This window comes from Choloepus didactylus, chromosome 7 (genome assembly GCF_015220235.1).
Source record: "Choloepus didactylus isolate mChoDid1 chromosome 7, mChoDid1.pri, whole genome shotgun sequence".
NCBI classification, from domain to species: Eukaryota; Metazoa; Chordata; class Mammalia; order Pilosa; family Megalonychidae; genus Choloepus; species Choloepus didactylus.
The window spans coordinates 128,819,594-128,843,295 of NC_051313.1; the positions used below are offsets into that span (position 1 = coordinate 128,819,594).

Here is a 23,702-nt window from a genome sequence, read left to right on the forward strand (position 1 = left end):
TTCAGTCTTAAGGCCATCACATCTAGCTGACGTTATTACAGCGGAGTTTAGTCATCTGTGGGTGTGGAGTCACTATTTCATTCTATATTTTATTGAAGGAATTGCTAGGGAAAGAGAGGGAGGCCTCAGAGAGGCTGCCAGTTGCATATTGCACTTGTGACTGGGTTTACATCTACTGGCTGCAGAAGGAGCCCTACTGACAGCTAATTTCTACTTGAGGAAATCATTCAGTTGAGTTGAGGAAACTGAGGCCCAGAATGGTGAAGTTAACTGTGACTGCCTCTCTTGACCCCAAAATTTCCCTAGTTTGCCTGTCTTTTTTACAGTTTCCTTCTCAAACGGTGCTGCCGCCCCCACCCCCCACCCCCAACTTACGCATTAGGCACAGCAGGTGTGGTGACTACAATCCACAATATTTTTAGAGGCCCGCAAAAATATATTAATTTCTTCTACAATCAGAAGACAAAAATGAACTTTTAGGTCCTGTGTTAATAGGTTAATATATTCATCTTTGAGATGAATATTTTACATAATTTTCATTTAAATTGATGAATTTAATTTAATCAGTAGATTAAATTGATTTTCAATTTTTATTTATTTACTTTTTTTTAATGGAGAAAGGGGCCCTCAGAGGCAAAAGTGCCTAGGGCTCAGGAAATTCACAATATAGTCCTTCCCCCCACCCCTCACCTCTTTGTGCCCTCTGCAAGTTCCCATTCAGATTGGGAACCATTCCCTCTGGCTCCTGTCATCTCCTAGGCTGCCCTGACACCCCACCCCCTCCAGCCTGTCTTGGTGTGATCAGGGAGCCTTCAAGGACAAGGTCACCAGTCAATGAGGACCTGTTCCCTCTTTTCCCTTGCCTGCTCTTGTCCTGGGCATCTCCACTACCAATTCCCACCTTTTTCCATTGTCTCCCCCACTCATTATAATGACATGATGATGATGATGCAATAGGAAACTGAAATTGTATGCTTTATCTCAAAAGTTTCTGGACAGTTGCTCCCTGGTGGGGGCTCTTCATGGTGGTTTTGGGGTCTCCAGCACTTTTCCTGATTGTAGTCCTGTATCCATCTGAAGTGGAGACAGCAGAGCTTGAGATTCTTGCTGGTGTGAGATGACTGAGTATAAACTGGTGGTGGTTGGAGCAGGTGATGTTGGGAAAGGTGTACTGACAATCCAGCTAATCCAGAGCCACTTTGTAGATAAGTATGAACCCACCATAGAAGATTCTTACCAAAAATAGGTGGTGAAAACTGTCTGTTGGACATACTGCATACAGCTGGACAAGAGGAGAACATTGCCATGAGAGGCAAATACATGAAGACATGTATTTGTGTGTCTGCCATCAATAATAGCAAATCATTTGCAGATATTAACTTCTACAGGGAGCAGATGAAGTGAGTTAGAGACTCAGATGATGTACCCATAGTGCTGGTAGGAAACAAGTGTGATTTGCCAACAAGGATAATTGACACAAGACAAACCCATGCACTGGCCAAGAATTATGGGATTCTATTTATTGAAACCTCAGCCAAGACCAGACAGGGTGTTGAAGATGCTTTTACACACTTGTATGAGAAATACGTCAGACCCTAAACTCAACAGCAGTGATGTTGGAACTCCAAGTTGTATGGGGTTACCGTGTGTGTAATGTAACAAGATATTGTAAAGTTCTGTCATCAGAAAAGAGCCACTTTCAAGCTGCACTGATGCCGGGTCCTGACTTCCCTGGAGGAGAAAGCTTCCTGTTGCTTTCTTCAATCTCATGGAGAAGCTCCTGCTACTCCCCCAACTCTCAGATCAGTACAATATTCTTTATTTGAGAAGTTCTCAGAATAACTACCTCCTCACTCAGTTGTCTGACTAGAGAAATTCATCTCTTATTACTTCCCAGTATTTTTCTGCCCTAGGATGGTTTTTCGAATAATGTCATCAATTACTGTTTTGTAGAGAACATAGTTAAATATTGCTGTTTGGTTCGTTTGTAATGCTGTCAGCTACATTCTCTAAACTGGCATCTGCTCTGTTTTCATAAATACAAAAGTGAGTGCTGACTTTTGAGTCTATCCTAGTCTTCTCAACTTTCATGTAATTTAATCCAACTTTCCTAGGAGCCTTCCTTTACAATACTTCAGTGGAGTCAGTGTCTCAAAAACCATTATGAAAATGAATGTCTGAGATATACTTATGATCAGTCCTTTGAGGTGCCATTTCTTACCTGTATTAAGTTGTATTAAGTTGATCTTCCAGAGGCCAGTTTTGGGGCCTTCCAAAGAGGAAGTTGAAATGGGAACAATTATGAATCATTTCACTTAATTTTTACCTAATCTCCACATTTTTTGTAGGTTACTACCTATAAAGTGTATGTTATTTGTTTCTTCTAGCTTCCTGATACACTTATGTTCGATGATCTTCTGCTCGTATTCAAATTTGGGTCATACCAGCGTGCTCTACATTTCCAGGTGTTCAGATATTATAAAAACTTTGGATGCAGTTTTGTTCAATAGCTATGATCAATTATTTTCAAGCATCAAATGCAATATATTGACAGACAAATTACATTTTCACTACATATCATGGTATCTTGTGATGTATATAACTATTGCTTTCAATCCCCCTTTCATCCCATCCTGTGTCCTTCACCCCGCATCAATGGGTATTTGATTAATTATTTCAGTTGGGTCAAGCATGGTGCTAATGAACCAGGATCACAGTTTCAAAACTTGAATGAGCCAGTTAGTACTACAGAGACAGAAATTCTTCCACGTTAGCACTTTGCACCAGTAATTCCAGCTCATGGTTTTGCCAGATGCTTGCTGTTGGCCCTACAAGGAAAGAGGTCAATTAGCACAAATCCTTCACCATAACTTCATGTAGTAAGGAGGGTCAGTTTAGAATTCTTTATGAATAAAGTACTCATGCTTTTTTTTTTTTTTAGCCATGTAGAAACTCTAAATTAAGCCAATAGTTTTTCTCATTAAATATTTTTTTGAGAATGAGGATGCTTTAAATCAAAACTAAAAAATTTTTCCTTATATATAATATTCTCTGAAGGATTTAAAACAGGATTTTGATTAATTAGTCTATGCATATCAGATAACTAAAGCTTATGAGTTTGTTCAAAATAAGTAGTCTTTGAATTGAAATTTCTGTTTGAGAAAGGAATAGAAAATATAAAATAGGCTCGGATAACTTTTGATAAAAGGATAATTCCAAATGGCTACTCTCTGTTCTGGTGTTTTAATTCTGAATTTACTGAGGTCTTCCATCTTCTTTATGACCCTTCATTTATTAAGCAAATTCCACATTACCTTGAGAGGAATTCAGAAGAGGGGAAAAAATATACTGTGCATAGAGTATAATAAAGCCAGACAGTTGTGTTCCTTGGGGCTGATTCTGAGCGTCTTCACAATACTGTCGTCACCTGTAAACAGAAGCGCTCTCCTTTGTTTCTGCTCCTTTTGGAGCATTGCTCTGATGCTTTCCTGAGGCTTATTGCCTCAACAAATCTTCTTTTTCTTCTTTTAAGTGTCTATATGACTAGTAGCTTGACTCTTTTCCTAAAAAGTCTATTAAATTTAATGTCAAATTAGGGAGGAAGAGATAGTTACTCATCTCAGGCTCTTGTGCTCATATCTCCTTATAGTTTTCTCAAGTATGTTCTAAGCACAGAAGTATCTAAATAGGGCCCAAATTCAGACTTGAAAACATCCTTTTATTATCATCTTAAGAAGTTGAACTTAGGTGTTAGTTTTGGCACAATGATACCATCAAATATAGGTAAAAATATCAACTGTGCAATTCTGCTGCTTAAACGGGAATGATTGGCCTCCTTGGCCTTAAATAAAAGGGCTGATATTTTAGGTTGACTATTTTATTGTAAATTAATCCATTCCAATTTTTAAAAATTTGGTTGAGTATTTTTCTTGTTAAGTGATTTTAAAAAAATAAAAACTGGAAGTTCTTTGCCTATTGTGTCAGTTTGAATGTATTATGTCCCCCAGAAAAAGCCATAATCTTTGATGCAATCTTGTGGGGCAGACATATTAGTGGGGATTAAGTTGGAACCTTTGGATTAGGTTGTTTCCATGGAAATGCGCCCCACCCAACTGTGGGTGATAACTCTGATTGGATAGTTTCCATGGAGGTGTAGCCCCTCCCATTCAGCATGGGCCTTGATTAGTTTACTAGAGCACTATATAAGCTCAGACAGAAGGAGTGGGCTTGCTACAGCCAAGAGGGACACTTTGAAGAATGCACAGAAGCTGAGAGAGTAGCTGCAGATGAGAGACAGTTTGAAGATGGCCGTTGAAAGAGACTTTTGCTTGGGAGAAGGTAAGAGAGGACAAACACCCTAAGAGCAACTGAGAGTGAGAGGAACTGCAGCCTAGAGAGGAATGTCCTGGGAAAACGCCATATTGAAACCAGAACTTTGGAGCAGATGCCAGCCATGTGCCTTCCCAGCTAACAGAGGTTTTCCGGACACCATTGGTCATCCTCCAGTGAAGGTACCCGATTGCTGATGTGTTACCTTGGACACTTTATGGCCTTAAGACTGTAACTGTGTAACCAAATAAACCCCTTTTATAAAAGCCAATCCATTTCTGGTGTTTTGCATGCCGGCAGCATTAGCAAACTAGAACACTTATTAAAAAAAAAAGTTTCCAGACACAAAAATTGTATCTCATTTATCTCCACAAGGAAACCCACTTTCACTTAAAAAGCCATACCCAATTTTGCTATATGCACATATCTAAATTGTTCTAAAAATGTGTTCCTGAATACTTAAGTAAAAAATAAGTTTTCTTGATTAATTTTAAATTCAATAAAGAAGACAGTTATTTAATAGAAATCTGTGGTGAATCTTTTAGAAGAAGGAAATTTTCTTTTGTATGATAATAGTCAGCAGGCATTGAACACTTACTGTATACCAGGTTCAATTCTAAGAAATTTGTATGTACTTACCTATATAATCCTCAGAGCAATGCTATAAAGTGGATACTATAATTATACCCATTTTATAGATAAGGAAACTGAGGCATAGGATTTTTAGTAACTTGCCCAGGGTCTCATAGATAGAAGGGACCCAAATGAAGCCTGAGGCTCTCTGGCTGTAAACACCACCTCCTCACTTAAGGTACCTGTGTATTTTCGTTCGCATTTTGTGTTTGTTTTCAGAAGAGTGCTAAATGAGAGACTCATGCTGTCTTGTTTATCACCAAGCCACCTGTTTAGGATAAGGGGTGTGGGATGAAAAGAAAAATATTTCCTACACCTATTCTTCCTTCCTACTTACTTCCCTTCCTTCCTTCCTTCCTTCCTTCCTTCTCTCTCTGTCTCTGTCTCTCTTTCTCTCTCTTCTTTCTTGGAAGTTGCCATGTTGTTGGTTACTTTACTGTTTTTCAGTTTAAACAAAATTAGTAATATTTTATTCTGATTATTACAGAAATTCATACTTATGGTGGAAATGTTGAAAGAAAAGCAAAAATAAAAAAAAAAAATAAAATCACCCATAATCTCATTATCCACGGATAGCCACTGTTGACATTTTGCTGTATTTCCTTCCATTTTTCTATGCTTATAGATTACTTTAAACATAATTAGGATCATACTGAATATGTGTCTTTTTAACTTCGAGAAAAAAAAAAGCATCCATAAACTACAAGAGTTCCCATATATACCCTATTGACACCATGTATTTTTTATATTGTTGTAATTCAAGAACAAATTGCTATATTTGTTACAATTCAAGAAATAACATTTTTATACTTGTACTAGAATTATAGTCCATTGTTTACATTAGGATTTACTGTTTATGTTGTCCAGTCCTATATTTTTGTTTTAAAATGTTTATTCTAGTAACATATATACAATCTAAAATTTCCCCTTTGAACCACATTCAAAGTGCCATTAATTATGTTTACAATATTGTGTTACCATCACCACCATCCATTATCAAAACTTTCCCATCAGCCCAAATAGAAACAATGTACAGTTTAAACATTACTCCCCATTCCCTAACCCTACCCCGACCCCAACCCCTGATAACATATATTCTAGATTCTGACTCTATAAATTTGCTTATTTTAATTATTTCATATCAATGAGATCATACAATATTTGTTTTTTGTGTCTGAATTATTTCACTCAGAATAATGTATTCAAGTTTCATCCATGTTGTCACATGCATCAGAACTTCATTCTTTTTTAACAGCTGAATAATATTCCAGTGCATGCATATACCACATTCTGTTTATTTATTCATTGGTTGTTTGACACTTAGGTTTCTACATCTTTTGGCCATTGTGAATAATACCACTATGAACATGAGTGTGCAAATAATCTTCAAGTCCCAGCTTTCAATTCTTTTGGGTATATGCCTAGAACAGGGATTGCTGGATCATATGGTAATTCTATACTTAACTTTCTCAGGAACTGCCAAAAAGTCTTTACAGCAGCTGCACCATGTTACATTCCCACCAACAATGAATGAGTCCCTCCTACCTCTCCAGCACTTGTAATTTTCCATTTTTTAAATAGTAGCTATTCTAGTGGGTGTGAGATGCTGTCTCATTGTGGTTTTGATTTGCGTTTCCTGAATGGCTAATAATGTTGAGCATCTTTTCATGTGCTGTCTGGTCATTTGTATATCTTCTTAGGAAAAATGTCTATCCAAGTCTTTTACCCATTTTTAAATTGGGTTGTTTGTCTTTTTGTTGTTGAGTTATAGGATTTCTTCATATATTCTGGATATTAAACCCTTAACGAATATATGGTTTCCAAATATTTTCTGCCATTCTGAGATGGTCGTTTTACTTTCATGATAAAGTCTTTTGATGCACAAAAGTTTTTAATTTTGATGAATTTAATTTTGATGAAAAATTTATCTATTTTTTCTTTTGTTGTTTGTGCTTTGGTTGTAAAACCTAAGAAACATTGCCTAACATAAGGTCCTGAAGATGCTTTCCTATATTTTCTTCTAGGACTTTCATAGTTCTGCTTCTTATATTTAGGTCTTGATCTATTTTGTGTTGATTTTTATATATGGTGTTCATTCTTTTGCATATGGAGATCTGGTTTTCCCAGCACCATTTGTTAAAGAGACTATTCTTCCCGAATTAGTGAACTTTGCTCCCTTGTCAAAAATCAGTTGGCCGTAAATGTGAAGGTCGATTTCTGAACTCTCAATTTGATTCCATTGGTCTATCTTGTACCAGTACTATACTGTTTTTTCAAATGCAGTTTTATTGATATATGTTCACAAACCATACAATCATGCTGTTTTGATTACTGTGACTTCATAATAAGTTTTAAGATCAGGAAGTATGAAACTTCGAACTTCATCTTTCTTTTTAAAGATAGCTTTGGCTTTTCAGGGCCCTTTACCCTTCAGTATGAATCTGGTGATTGACTTTTCCATTTCTGCAAAAAAGGCTATTGGAATTTTGATTGGGATTGCATTGAATCTGTAAATCATCACTCTGGATAGAATTGACATCTTAACAATATTTAGTCTTTGAATCCATGAAGATTTCATGTCCTTCCATTTATTTAGGTCTTCTTTGATTTATTTTAGCACTGTTTTGTAGTTTTCTGTATAGAAGTCCTTTAAATCTTTGGTTAAATTTATTCCTAGGTATTTGATTCTTATAGTTACTATTATAAATGGAATTTTAAAAATTTCTTCTTCAGATTATTCATTATTAGTGTACTTCTGGAAATACTACTGATTTTTGAGTGATGTTCTTGAATGTTGCCACTTTTGCTGAATGTGTTTATTAGTTCCAGTCCCTTTGTTCTGGATTTTTCTGAATTTTCTGTTTATAGGATCATGTCATCTACAAATAGGGAAAGTTTTCCTTCTTCCTTTCCAATTTGGATGCTTCTTATTTATTCCTTTCTCTTGTTTAATCATCCCGGCTAGAACACCCAGTACAATGTTTGGTGACAGTGGGTATCCTACCTTGTTCCAGATCCTAGAAGGAAAGGTTTTAGTTTTTCACCGTTGAATATGATGTTAGCTGTAGGGTTTGCATATATATGCCCTTTTTCGTGTTGAGGAAATTTCCTTCTGTTCTTAATTTTCTAAGTGTTTTTATCAAGAAAGGATGCTGGATTTTGTCAAATGTCCTTTGTGCATCAATTGAGATAACCATGTGTTTTTTTCCCCTTGTTTCCGTTAACTTATTGATTTTCTTATGTTGAAGAACCCTTGCGTAACTGGGATAAATATCACTAGATCATGTTTTATAAGTTTTTTTAAGCAGTTTTTTTCACACACCATACAATCTGTCCAAAGTATACAATCATTCTCAGTAGAACTGCAGAGTTGTGCATTCGTCACCACAATTTTAGAACATTCATTGCTTCAGAAAGAAAAACCCATACCCCTTATTCCCCCCCTATTATTGACACTTAGCCTTGGTTGGTATCTTTGTTATAATTCATGAGAGAGAATATTGAAATATTACTGTTTACTGTAGTCCATAGTTTGCATTAGGTGCATTTTTCCCATATCCCACTCTATTATTAATAGCTTGTAATAGTGATGTACATTTATTATAATTCATGGAAGAACATTCTTATATTTGTACTATTAACCACATCATCATCCACAACAGGGCTCACTATGTTTGCAGTCCCATGTTTTACCTTCTAGCTTTTCTTCTAGTGACATTCAAAACCCTAAACTTCCCCTTTCAATCTGCACAATTGATTGTGTTAATTACACTCACGATAATGTGCAATCATCACCTCTATCCATTTGCAAACATTTATAATCCACCTTATTAAAAATTGTGCACAAATTAAGCATCAGCTCCCCATTCGCTACCCTCATTCTAACTCCTGATAACCTATTTGGTAGATATTTGCATCATGTTTTTTATTATATTTAGTTCATATGAGTGAGATTGTACAATATTTGTCCTCTTGTGTATCAGGCTTATTTCACTCAACATAATGTCTTCAAGGTTCAGTCATATTGTTGCATGCATCAGGAGTTCCTTTTTTTTTTTTTAAAGCAGTTTTATTGAGATTAATTAAAATACCATACAATCCATCTGAAGTGTACAATCACTGTCTTCTAATGTATTCACAGAATTGTGCATACATCACCACAAACAATTCTAGAACATTTTCACCCTAAAGTGGGTTCACTCACTCAGTTATACAGTCCCATGTTTCATCTTCTGGCTTTCCTTCTAGTGTCATACACAACCCTAAACTTTCCTTTCAACCACAGTTGCATCCACATATCATTGCTGTTAGTTACGCTCACTATAATGTACTCCCATCACCTCCATCCATTTCCAAACATTTAAAGCCAACCTAGTTAAAAATTCTGCACAAAAAAAAGTAGGGCCAGGGACTTGCTAAGGGGGTGCAGATCAGTCCCAAACGGTCTTTTGGAATGGCTCAGGAAAGATGCCAAAATGCCTTAAAATTTTTTTTTTCCTTTCACCTCCCCTAAGATGCACTTTCCAGGCCTGCCCAGCACATGGCACTCTTGGGCAAACCTTTCCCTGCAGCCCTAAGGTGGGAGTGTATTTTTTCAACCCCCACTGGGCAGTGTTGAAACACTGGCTGCAGGGATCCCTGTTCTGGGCAGTCTAGAACCACGATTCAGAGCTGGAATTCAGCAGTCTAAACCCACCAATCAGAAGCCATGTTCAGCACTTGACCGTGTCCCCCTTTCCCCCCATTCTCAGGACGGAAGACCTTCATGCCCCTCTCCATGTGGGACAGCCAGCTCAGACTGTATCTGAGGCAAGCCTTGAGGGTGAGGGGTGGGAGCTGGCCACTGCCATGGGAATGGTTCACTGACGGTTTTTGCTGCAGCTTCTCAGTCTCTGTGTCCTACTATTTCTTGGATGCTGTAAAGTGATACTCTGGCCTCTGGAGCCCCAGAACCATTGATTCAGAGTTTTTGCCTGCCTGCTAGCTGTTTTTGTAGAAGGGGTGTGCCCTTTAACTGCCTAATCTGCCATCTTCCCCCTAACTGATCAGTGCAGGAATGGCCCTGTGGCTAATCACAGATGCAGTAATCACAAGCATGCCTGCCTCCTCAGGAAGCCCCATGCTTCAGGAGTGACTCAAAGGCACCGAGTCATCTCCCCACACTAGCAGCTTCTTCCTCTGAATCTCATGCTTACCTCGCACAAACCACATATCCCACACCCATAGCACTCATTGTAGACTTCTTTAATATGCTGTCGTATTCGGTTTGCTAGTATTAATGTTGAGGATTTTTGCATCGATATTCATAAGGGATATTGGTCTGTAGTTTTCTATTCTTGTAGTGTCTTTATCTGGCTTTGGTATAAGGGTGATGTTGACTTCATAGAATGAGTTAGGGAGTGTTCCTTCCTCTTTTTTGAAAGAGTTTCAGCAGGGTGGGTATTAATTCTTCTTGGAATGTTTGGTAAAATTCTCCTGTGAAGCCACCTGGCCCTGGGCTTTTCTTTGATGGGATGTTTTGATTACTGATTCAATCTCTTTATTAGTTATTGGTTTGTTGAGATCTTCCATTTCTTTTTGGATTAGTGTAGGTAGTTTGTGTGTTTCTAGGAATTTGTCCATTTCATCCAGATTATCTAATTTATTCATGTGCAGTTGTTCATTGTATTCTTTTTTTATTTCATTGGGGTTTGTAGTAATGTTCCCCTCTTTATTTCTGATTTAGTTATTTGTGTCTTCTTTTTTTCTTCATCAGTCTAGCTGAAGGTTTGCGAGATTTGTTGATTTTTTTCAAAGATTCTCTGTTTTGATAGAGATTATCTCTATTGTTTTTTATTCTCTATTTCAATTTTATCCACTCCAGTCTTTTTATATCCTTCTTTCTGCTCTCTGTGGTTTTAATTTGTTCTTCTCTTTCTTGTTCTTCCAGGTTTTTTTGTTATTAGAGAAGTTGTGGGTTTACAGGAAAATCATGCGTAAAATACAGGGTTCCCATATGCTATCCCATTAGCACCTTGCATTGGTGTGGTACATTTGTTACAATTGATGAAAGCAAATTTCTGTAATTGTACTGTTAACTATAGTCCATGGTCTAATCTAGGGTTCACTGTGTAGAACAGTTTTATGGACTCTTTAAAAAAAATTATATTCTAATACATATATGCAACCTAAAATTTCCCCTTTTAACCACATTCCAATATATAGTTCACTGATGTTAACTACATTCACAATATTATGCTGCCATCACTACCATTCAATTTTGAGATTAGGTTTCTGATTTGACATCTTACTTCTTTTATTTTTTCCCTCCTGGAGTAATGAAAATGTTACTTCTTTTTTAATGTAAGCATTTAGAGCTATAAATTTTCCTCTCAGCACTGCCTTTGCTGCATCTCATATGTTTGATATGTTGTATTTTCATTTTCATTCACCTCAATATATTTCCCAATTTCCTTTGTGAGTTTCTCTTCCACCTGCTGGTTGTTTAAGGTGTGTTGTTTGATTTCCACACATTTGTGAATTTTGCATTTCTCCCTCTGTTATTGATTTCTAACTTCATGCATGTAGTCAGAGAAAATATCTTGTATGATTTAAATATTTTCTAATTTACTGAGATTTGTTTTGTAACCTAAGTATTGGTCTGCCCAGTAAAATGATCCATATGCACTAGAGAAGAACATGTATTCTATTGCTGTTGGGTGAAGTGTTCTATGTATTTTCTGTTAGGTATAGGTGGTTTTGAATATCATTCAGGTCTTCTTTTTCCTTATTGATCTTCTGTCTAGATGTTCTAGCCATTATTGAAAGTGGTACATTAAAGTCTCCTACTATTAATGTAGAACCATCTATTTCTTCTTTCAAATCTGTTAATATGTTGTTCATATATTTTGGGGCTCTTCTATTATATGCATTTATATTTATACTAGTTATGTCTTTTTGTTGAATTGACCCCTTTATCGGTATATAATGATCTTCTTTGTCCCCGTTCTAGTTTGCTAATGCTGCCGGAATGCAAAATACCAGAGATGGATTGGCTTTTATAAAAGGGGTTTGTTTGGTTACACAGTTACAGTCTTAAGGTCATAAAGTGTCCAAGGTAATGCATCAACAATCAGGTACCTTCACTGGAGGATGGCCAATGGCGTCTGGAAAACTTCTGTTAGCTGGGAAGGCATGTGGCTGGTGTCTGCTCCAAAGTTCTAGTTTCAGAATGGCTTTCTCCCAGGATGTTCCTCTCTAGGCTGAAGTTCCTCAAAAATGTCACTCTTAGTTGCACTTAGAGTATTTGTCCTCTGTCAGCTTCTCCGGAACAAGGGTCTACTTTCAACGGCTGTCTTCAAAATGTCTCTGTAAGCTGAAGCTCCTCTCTCAGCTTCTGTGCATTCTTCAAAGTGTCCCTCTTGGCTGTGGCAGCTTGCTCGTTCTGTCTATCTTACATAGTGCTCCAGTAATTTAATTCAGACCCACCTAATGGGCGGGCCAACACCTCCATGGAAATTATCCAATCAGAGTCATCACCCACAGTTGGGTGGGTGCATCTCCACGGAAACACTCTAAGAATTACAATCTAACACTGATAGGTCTGCCCACGCAAGATTACATCAAAGATAATGGCGTTTGGGAGGATATAATACATTCAAACTGGCACAGTCCCTCATAACAGTTTTTGAGTTAAAGTCTTTTTATTTGATATTAGTGTAGTTCCTCAGCTCTCTTTTAGTTACTACTTTCATGGTATTCCATCATTTCACTTTCAACCTACTTATGTCTTTGAATTTAAGGTTAGTCTCTTGTAAACAGCATATAGTGGGGTCATGCTTTTTTACCCATTCTGTCAATCTCTGCCTTTTGACTGGAGAGTTTAATCCATTTACATTTAAAGTAATTATGGATAATGCAGTACTTTTTTCTGCCATTGTGCTGTTTTGTCTTTGTAAGTCTTATACCTTTTTTGACCCTTAATTCTTCTAATGGCTACTTCCATATTTACTTACTTACTTATTTATTTATTTATTTATTTATTTGGAATTTTACCATTTTTTAGACCCTTTTCATTTTTCGTGTGAATAAATTTTTCATGTATTTTCCTTGTGGTTACCCTGGGTTAAAATTTAACATCCTAAATCTATAACAATCATATATGATTTGATAAACATACACATGCAAATCCACTGTTCCTATACCCTCTATCCCCCCAGTTTTTGTGTACTTGTTACAAGTTATACCTTTGTACATTGTATTATAAAACCATCTATTTATCATTACTTTTTATGCATTTACATTTTATCACCTGTAGGAAGTGAGAAGTGGAATTACATACCAAAAATTACAATTCAATAATACTGGCATTTATAATTACCCATATGGTTACCTTTACCAGAGATCTTTATTTCTTTTTGATGTTTTGATCCACTACCTAGTGTTCTTTCCTTCAAGTCTTAAGAATTCCCATTAGCCTTGCTTGTAAGATAGGTCTTGTGTGGTGATGAATGTAAGCATCACTCTATAGCACCTCTCTGAGCAAATAATTCCCTCCTGTTCTATTTTATGATGTTCATAATTTCTTATAATTGATATTCTTAAACCATTGAAATTGTCACTCTGAATCTTAAACACAAAAAAATGCATAATGAGAAATTCAGGTTAGTATTGCTTAGTTAACGAGCCTGTTTCCTTCTCTGGTGCTTTTTGGGTGGGTTTGTTTTGTTAAATCTGGTTAGATATCATTCCCAGGGAGCTTTATTTTTTTTCCCTGCTGATGCTTTGCAACCCTGGTACTATTACCAGTGACTGACTCTTAGTTCTCTGAGCTTATCAAAGTCCCAAGTTATAATTGCCACCATCTTACCCACAGGCTTTGGGAGCTCACGGTGAGGGGAGGACAAACTCAAAGACCCGTGGTGGCTGAATGGGCATGGAAGCCTGCACACATCGTGTGGGTGGTGGGGACTGGATGACATCTAGGGGGGCATGATCTGGGTAGGGGGACAGCTGGCTCCCCAGCTCCAGCTGATTGTCATGTCACTTGGGAATGTCAGTTCATGTAGCCAGTCTTTTTGTTTTTTAAAGAGAAGCTAGAAATCTAGATTTCTCTGTGAAATCCAAATGTGTTCAGCTTTATTAAATGTCCTGTTAAACCAAATAAAATGTTAGCTGATGCCGTGGCCTAAAAATAATCAGAAGCATCTGGGCCTAATGCTCTCAGGCTTGGCAGAGGGCTGTGGGATTTCTTACCTTGGAGTTTTGCAGGTGGCCCACTTAAGGTTACGAGGAAATGCGTAGCAGACAACTTAGAATTTCAAATCATCCCATCTTCTCTTGTTCCTTTCTTCCATTTGGCTAATCTGAGAATGGATACCATTGCCCACCTCTCTTTTAGAAGCTACCTTCTTGCTTTAAATATATAATATGCATAATTTCAGCTTTAAAATCACCATCATTTTCTTGAGGAGTTTAACCTAATTATTCCTATGGATTGAGTGCTATTGGTGAGATAGTTCACAACAGATATATTCTCAGCTTGGCATCTTCCAAACCTTTGTTTCTTGGCCCTGACTCATTCCTCCAGTAGAATTGGCATTTTTGCTTGGGCTTCAGGAATCTGATCGTGCAACAAGCTTCAGATAATCTCTGTAAGGGAGATGAGGAGTGGTTGCTCTTGTGTAATCCCATTTTAGTGTCAGAATCTGTTGCCAAATACTGATAGGGAAGCTGGTTCCAGATGATTGTCCTAAAAGCTTTCCCAGCACTTGTGGTTTCTGAGACCCAGGAGGCAGAGCAACCTGACAAATGTGTGGAAAAGATGCAGGAGCTGTCAGCCCTTGTGAGATGAGGCAGTCCAGCATACTGACTATCAGTATACACAGGTGAGTCTCTCTCTCTCTTTTTTTTTTTTTTAGAAAGCAAAAAATCATCTGGAAAAATTTTTGCTTGTGTCTCCATATAAATTTCATATTAAAATGAAATCTAGAGATAATCTCAGCCAGAAGATAGCAATGCTTCCACTTAGGGCCATTAAGATTTTAGTTCATCACTTTTATTTATTCATTTTTTTTTATTTTTGCAAGGTGGACAGAGTTTGTTTGCTGTTCTGGAGAAGCTAAACAGTACTTGAACAGTTGACTTCTTTGGAAAATGATATTTTGAAATGAGGCTTGGCTTCCTGTGTCAATGACCTGCTGGGAGGGAAAGCAGTGGGCCTCTCCTTTGATTTCAGAGTCAGGGTGCTGCTGCAGCTCCGAACATTTCCCAAATCGGCATAGGAGCCAGCAAGTAATGACAGCATGTCTGCTTTCAGGACCTGGTCCGGCCTGCTGATCATGCTGGCTTATCTCTGCCCTAGAGGTTCTTCATGTGGAATTTCAACACACGTAGAAATAGGTAAGTTCTGATGCTTTGAAATGTATTGAAGGACAATAAATCCATCAAAAGAAATTAAGGAAGCTATTTAAAGTCGATCCCAAGATTCGATGCTCTTTTCCCCAGCTGCAGTGAGCAGACCAGAAGTGCAAAGGAGAAAGGGGTGACTAGAGTTGTCCAGGGATGGGGATATGGTCAGAGGGGCTCAGTGGAGGGGCAGGTGAGCAAGAGAACCCCTGCCTCTTTGGTCTTAGGGTCCCTGGGTGTTTCACTGGGCGGGCGGATAGTGAAGGGCTAGACCAATGAGAGACTGCAATGAAGCAGAACTGATAGAATGAGAGGAGAAGGTGGGGTGGGGGTGGTGAGGGGTATGGTAGGAGTGAGGAATTTATTTTGTTTTACATTTCTGAGGACAGGCATTTCCAAGGATATGAAAAGGGCCACCTGTGGCCATGGGATTGGGTCCCTACGTCAAGTGGCTTTAAAAGTGGTTGGCTTCGGGGAGGACAAGGAAGTAAGGGTGTTGGAATGGTTGTCTGCATTGACATTGGAAGTGCCCAGAGTAATGGCAGGAATTGGTGAGGAGAGGGATACAGCAAGCCAGGGCCAGGGCAAAGGCAAAAGGATCTGGATATAGGTAGATGATAAGATTATGGATATTATAAGAGTGTGTTTGTAATATTTTTTAACACATGGAAAATATCAGCCAATTTCTAATACAGTTAGCTATAACTACATTCTGCGGTGGATATCAGATTAATTTCAGATATACCTGATGTTCTGGGTTTTCTTTAGGTAAAGAACAATACCGATATTTTATAGTTATACGACATCCAGAAATTACAAAGCAGAGCAAGATTACAAATAAAATAGGAAACTTCATCAGTGCAAAATAGACATGAATAATCGAGCTGTGGTGGGTAGAATTTTACAAATGGAAGAGACACAAGAGGTCCTGGAGTCCAGTTCATTTTACAGATGAGAAAACTTATCTTAGGGAATTTCACACCTAAGATAAGTTTGTTAGTGACCTGGCCTAGAATTACCTGTCTGGTGTTATTTTCATTAAACATTTATTACCAAGAGGGAGGTAGGAGATGGTGGAAAAGAGAATCAAACCTAGGTTCTAATACCAGCTCTGCTGTAAACCAGAGGTGTGACGGAGAAATTCTCTGTTTCTTTTCTGTAAAATGAGGGAGTTGAACTTCGTAATGAATTCTAAAGTGTTTTCCAACTCCAAGTTCTGTGAAATTACTAAAACTATTGAAGTATGCTGAAGAGAAACAGATGTAAATGGAAATATTCAAATTTTAATCCTTGGAGTTTAAAAATTTACAAAACAGATGAAATCTAAAATTTTAGTAAAATCAGATAATTGTTCACTTTTCTTTAGTAGTTGTCAAACAAAGGTCCTAACAGATATTAAAAGAGTAAAATGTATGTTGCTGTGAATATAATTGAAGGCAACTCCTGAAATAGAATCTGCTCAGATTTTTTTTTATATAAATAGAGATTAAAAAACTAGCATTTATTTAAGTAGTAACTTAGATAATTTTGTAAATATCTTGGTTGCTAGCTTTTTCATTTCTTATATAAGACCTGAGTGGAAGGTTTACATTTATGGGAGTTAATTGACAATGATTGGCCTCATTTAGTTGTTTTTGTCTGTAAATCACTGGAATCGTGTATATATAGATATAGGTATAGATAGAGATTATACGTGTGGCTGTGGATTTATCTCTAATGGCATTATTGCTTCTGATGTAGTATTGTCTATTTTGTTGTTCTTGATGAATAAAAAAGTTGGATGTGAGTCACAGTAAAAATGAGATAACATCTTTGGATGTCTTGTGACAAGCAAGGTTAGTCTTCCTGTTGATTCTAAGAATATTTCGATTGTAGGTGTGTGTGTATGCGTGTGGGTTTGTGTGTGGAGTAGGAGGCCTCCTGAGGTTTTTTACCCTTCCAGAGTATTCCAATGATGAAAAACATTTGAGGATCACTGACTCAATCCATGGTTTAGGCCCTTTATTGTATTTACTATTGGGTGTATTTACCTTAGTGGATTGTTCTTTGGCAAAATATGATGGTGACAGCTTCTGTTTATTGTGCTCCTACCATACGTCAGCCATTGTGCTTGTGACTTAGCATTCATTTTCTGTGGTTCTTTCAACAAACCTGTAGAGGCAGATGCTATTTACCTAATTTTACATAGGAGGGAACTTAGGCCTAGAGAGGTTAAGTAACTTACCCAAGCTCATATAGCTAGTTAAGCAAGAGTTTTAAATCATGCAAATTTGATTTGTTATAACAATATAAACATTTTATGAATCTAATTATGTCCAATGAAAATTATAAACGAGTACAACAGACTTAATTTTCACTGATATTTACAACCATGAAATTATATATTTTCCTTTTAAAATGATCTCTAGTAAATTCCATTTGAATTTACATGAAGTTATATTTGAATTTAATTAATTAATTAATTTCTCTTAGGACACAGAGCTCTGGAGTACCTCAGACTTCAAGATGGGAGTGTTAACTATAAAGAGGTATAAAGCTTGCTTTTTCTTTTATTCCATGTGCTTTAACTTCCTTCCAGAGGTGGCAAAGAAAGTTCCTAGCAGATATTTAAACATATTTAAAAAGTAATTTTAAGAGTCACTTCTATGTCTCTGCAAAATATATTAATAGTAATCACATTAAATCATATTAATTATATTAATATTCATCATATTTAATAATATTAATTATATTAATATTGATATTTTGGGTTAAAAGATGTATGTCCAGGAGAATGGCTTGCCTCCACGAGCTATTTGGACATTATATGCTTATACACATACCCACTTAGCATCATTTAAATATTTTAATAATATGAATCACAATTCGAAATAATATTTGAAAAATAATTTTCAAAGCTAGTCTATAATTTTTGTTTTTGTAAAAGAGGTCATATCTGAGTTAATCATTTATTTTTCACTTCTTGTCCCTGTGTGTTATGTAAAATTGCATCACCACAGGGAGAAGGAAGTATTCACTCAGAAGTGTACACTGGGATATTCCTTCCAATCTCTACTACTGTATTGCCTCACCTTTAGTCATCCTCAAATTAGTTTAATCCATTCTGAGCCTTAATATTATATTCAATTATGATCATTTAATTAAATAAATGATCTTTATATTAAACAAAGATGATCATTAAATACTCAAACTTGATAAGACTAGTTAACATTCCCTCATGACATCAGAGTTGGATCAAATTATTACCTATGAGTCTTGATGATCCGTATGGAAAGCAGGGAGGCAGGATAACTGAATTCTGTTATATCCCAAACTACTTTTAGTCCTTAATTTCAACTTTATTACTCGCCAATTTAGCAGGACCTCTAGAAAAAAACGTTTGTATCTGATTGTCATCTTTTTGACCCTTGTAGAAAGTAGGCAGGAAGAGGAGGGGAAGTGAGAATCTGCCTGATTCAGGGCCTGAATAGGCAACGCTGAGTGTTTACTAGAGACTTATTCAAAATTATATAAGTAACTTAATTTAAAATGTGTTAAATTGACACCAGATGCTCCTCAGCATTGGCCCTACTTGAAAATCTGATATTGTCACTGAACATGACTAAGTGCTCTGAGTACTCACACTTTCCCCTTTTAACTAATAAAGATAGATAGGGTTTATTTTACCTTTTATAATATTATTATTGTCAAGTCTCTTTTCAAAGATTGATGATCCATTTTATTTCTCCATGTGTAAGGATCTTTGCTGTTTCCCTTTCCCCTACTAATCTCTGAGTTTGGTGACCTCTCAACTCACTGATACAGTTTGTCAAAGTGATACAGAGGGAACAGGGCCTGAAGGATGCTAGCTGGCAAGCTGTGTAGACAGATCCCCACAAGCTAGCAATATCTCAGCAAGATCTGTACCACCTTTGGGCAGTATCTGAACTTTTTTGGTTTTGAGATTAGCTTTTATTAATACATCCAAAGCTGATTGCACTTCAAAGACTTGACTTACACTAACCAAATTAATAATAGATTAATGCATAAAGCCAAGAAATCAGTTTTTTAATCTATAAGTACTGTAAGAACCAAGTCGACTTGACTTACACTAGCCAAATTATTAATAGATTAATGCATAAAGCCAAGAAATCAGTTTTTTAATTTATGAGAACTGAAAGAACCAGGTCAACATCACATTAGTGGTTATTATTGCCCTAATACTTATTCTCTTTCTACAAAAATAGAGTGTGAACATGATGTGTTGAAACAGAGCATTGGGAGTTATTTGGCTGGCTGCTGTCCTCTCCCTGGCCACCAACCTCCACATAAAAAAGGTTTCATCTTTTCTGATTATAAAACTTATAGAAACTTACTATTAAAATATTTGTATTCTCCAAAATAACCATTGTTAACATTTTGCTTGATATCATCATTCCAGGCATCTTCCCTGCATATATTGGCACTCTTCTTTAAAAATATTACACCCTATACACTATTTTGTAACCTGTTTTTTTAAATTTAATATATCAGAGATATCTTTCCGTGTCAATAAATTGAGAGTTTAGAAACATTTTTTAAGGTGGCAATTTTATTACTGCCAATACGTTTTGAAGAGTTCTGTTAATTACTTAAAACTATTCATAAACATTTAGAACTTAAGATGGATTTCCACTAAAAATAAGAGAATTAATATTTGAAAAGAGCAACTTGTAGCAATTTTGCTTCCGTGAATAAAATCTGTTATTAATTTTTGTTTTATTGCTTCATTTTACAGATACAAGCATGGGCATTAAGTTGCACTAGTCAATAAAAATAAAATACCAGTCAACCAATTCATTGGTGTTTGGTATAATGTCTTCCTCAGAGCAGCCTTCCCTGAGACCATAGCTTCAATTCATTTATTTCAAACTTACTTTTACCACCATTCACTGTAACAAATAGACTTGGCATTGTGACCTAGTAGATACATAAATGCATAATTCTATATACAACAGAAACAATAGCTTCATGAAACAGTATTTCACTTACCATATGTGATACACTCTAATATTTTCTGTTTTTATCTGTCTTTATATCTATCTCCTATTTTAAAAATCTGATTGTGAACATCTAAATAGACTTCATGATTTGCTAATGTTTCTCAATCAGCAGTTTGAAAAACCTTGTCTTAGATTCTTTCCTGCTGCCACTGCCCTCCAATCTATTTCAGCATCCAGTTTTGTTTCCTTTGTGTGGGACTTACCCAATCTGTAATTACATAATATATCTTTTAATGGATTTCTTTCTGTCTGACTCCACTGGATTGCAAGCTTCAGGAGGGCAAAGACGACATCTGCATTGTTCACTGTTGTATTTCCATAAATTCTGCTTTACATGAGCAGGTTCACAGTCGATGGTGGGAAACAGACTTCGGGAAATAGATGAAATAGGTGTGATATTCAGCCCTGCCTTGGTAGGGTAGTGAACAGGCACATTAGATTGTTTGTAGAAGAGATAGCCTGGCATTGCTTTTTCCAGGATCGAGTGATGCTGAGAAATGGCTCCGTCTCGCGTCACTGACCAACAGTCCACTCTGTGCTGGGCGTTAGCTCCAGGACCAGCCTCCCCTTGGCCTGCTCGGGCAAGGGGCTCAGGTCCTGTTGTACTGCAGGCTCCTTCTGGTGAAGTTTTGGGGGAGAAGCAGCATAAAATGTCAGGGTTTCTTTTAGCATGTTTGCAGAAGAGCATACATGAAAATTAAAATTATTATTTCCCATTCCTGACAATGGCACCACTATTTTCCAAGCCATTCAGGCATGAAATATTGCTGTCCCCTTTCCTCTCTTGATCATCTTATAATAAATAAGTTGCCAGATATACTCACAAGTCCACCAGTTCACATCCTATTCCAACTGTCAAGCCTATCTCAGATCTCACCTCATTCTAGTGAAGCTCATCCTCATCCTTACAGCCAGATATAATCCCCAAAGGAGGGTGAGAGGGATACAGAAATAATATTTGAAGAAATAATTATTGACATTTTCCAAAACTTGATGAAATCTAACATTTAACAGAATCATTTTTAACAATTACATATTTTTATTGCCTAGAATATTCTGTAATTTATTTAGCCAATTCCCTATTTTAACTTTTTATTTTGAAATAATCTGAAACTTATAACAAAGTTGTAAAAATAGGACAGATAATTCCTGTTTGCCCTTTACAAGGTCTTCAGTTGTTGACAGTTTACCGTGTTTCATTCTCTTTCTCTTTTTATACCTATTATTTTTTTCCTGAACCGTTTGAGAGTTAAGTGCTAATCAGAGATCCATTGTCCTTTAACACATCATTGTGTATTTCTTGGAAACAGTGTCATTCTGTTACATAATCAGTGTAGTTGACAATATCAGAAAATCAATGTTGAAATAACACCATCACCCAATCTTCAGACCTCATACAAATTTCCACGGTTGTCCCAGTAATGTCCTTTATGGGTCGAGGTCTAATCCAGGACAACATGTTGTGTTTAGTTATCAGTTCACTTGGGTCTCCTCCAATCTAGAACAATTTCTGAGACCTATCTTGTCTTTAATGAACTTGACATTTTTGAAAATTATAATTCAGTAACTCTGTAGAATGTACTTTAATTTGGTTTTGTCTGATGTTACTTCATTAGATTCTCCTGCAGGTTATGCATTTTGGCAGGAATATCATGGTACATCGATGTGATTTTATATTTTTCTCATTGCATAATATCAGAAGCATGAAGAGTCAATTTATCCCATTTCTGGTGATAACTTTTATTTCATATTATTTTATTTTTCAGTTCTAAAATTCCATTCAGTGCTTCTTTATATCTTTATTTGCTGAGATTTTCTATTTTTTCTTCTGTTTCTGCATATTCACAATTTTCATTGAAGCATTTTTATGGTGCTTCTTAAAAATATTTGTCAGGTAGTACTAATATTTCTGTAATCACAGTTTTGGCATCTCTTGATGGTCTTATTTTATTCTGTTTATGATCTTCTTGGTTCTTGATATGATGATTGAATTTTTAATGCAATTTTATTGAGCTACATTCACATACCAGATAAGCATCCAAAGTGTACAATCAGTGTATAATCACGGTATCATCATACAGTTGTGCATTCATCACCACAATCAATTTTTAAAACATTTTCATCACTCCAAAAAAAAAAAAAAAGAATACAAATAAAAATGAAATAGAACACCCAAAACATCCCATACTCCCCCACCCCATTATTTATTTATTTATTGTCTTTCTTTTGTTACTCATCTGTCCATACACTGGAAAAGGGAGTGTCAGTAGCAAGTTTTTCACAATTACATAAACACACCGTAAAATGATAATTGAATTTTGATTGAAACCTGGACATTTTGGGTTTTATATTAGGTGATTCTGGATCCTATTTAAAGCTTCTGTTTTAGCTGGCATCCTCTGGCACCACTTCAGCAGGAGAAGGGGAAACACTGCCTCTTTACTGCCAAGTGGGGACAGACATCCAGATTTCCCCACTTGGTCTGTGCTGACACACAGGTAGGTCCTCCTTGTTACCACCACGCAGGTGTGGGAGTTCTGGCTCCCCACTTGCCTCCACTGATAACTCCCTGGCTGGCAGGGGTTGGAGTGCCTGATTACTGCTCCCCACCAGGGCCTCCACTGACACAGGAGGGTGGGATGGCCTCCTTCCTGCTGGATGGTGGCAAAAGTTTCTAACTCTCCCCTAGGTCTCCTCTGACATCACTCCAGTGAGTAAGGGGAGGTTGTCGCATTACTGGCAGGTGGGATAGGACACTCCGGCTTCCCTAATCGTCTCCTAATGGACACTAAGGGGTGGAGGTGGCGGCAGTCATTACTGGCAGGCAGGGATGAAAGTACTAACTCCCAACATGGCCCTCTCTGACACTGCCCCATGGTGGGGGTGCTGGGTGCCTGGTTATAGCCTGTCAAGAATGGAAGTCTCTGCTCCCCATTTGGCCTTAGCTGGTGGGGGTGAGGGTGAGGCCACAGTTTTCTTTCTGTGATGTTTGGCTGGAGTAGAGAGGTTGTTGTTTAAAAGTTTTCTGCCTTGCTAGGCTGCCCATTTCCTGGTTTTACGACTAAAGAGAGCAGGCTTTCTTTGGGGCCTTTTTTTTTTTTTTTCTGTGTCCACTGGCATTTCTGGCTTGCCGGCTTTTCCAGTATCCAGTTTGTGATACATGAAGCAAAAAGAAAACCCAGGGAATTCATCTCAGTTTCATTCCTTGGGTCCTGTGTTCCTTAGCCTGCCTGCTTACTTATCTCCATCTTTCAGAGTCTTCTTATATTTGTTTTACATGTAATGTCCAGGAATTTGGTTGTACATAGCAGGAATGATAGGGAAAAGTATGTT

The 23,702-nt window shown here is 37.0% G+C and overlaps 1 protein-coding gene and 1 pseudogene across 4 annotated transcripts in view; both read left to right on the forward strand.

Annotated features, from left to right (window-relative positions):
• The first annotated feature begins 691 nt into the window (after nucleotides 1–691).
• On the forward strand, nucleotides 692–2,932 carry LOC119540429 (annotated as a pseudogene).
• Nucleotides 2,933–13,090: 10,158 nt separating this feature from the next.
• GPLD1 (glycosylphosphatidylinositol specific phospholipase D1) overlaps nucleotides 13,091–23,702 on the forward strand; it is an 83,407-nt gene continuing 72,795 nt past the window's right edge. For 2 of the 4 annotated variants that reach the window (XM_037844563.1, XM_037844564.1), the window contains exons 1-3: nucleotides 13,091–14,828; nucleotides 15,260–15,342; nucleotides 17,821–17,876. In XM_037844563.1, coding sequence (XP_037700491.1) covers nucleotides 14,752–14,828; nucleotides 15,260–15,342; nucleotides 17,821–17,876 — 216 coding nt within the window. In that variant the 5' untranslated portion in view covers nucleotides 13,091–14,751. Of the gene's footprint in view, nucleotides 14,829–14,932; nucleotides 15,343–17,820; nucleotides 17,877–23,702 lie in introns of those variants that run through there. The other 2 variants (XM_037844565.1, XM_037844566.1) reach the window with 1 other exon arrangement.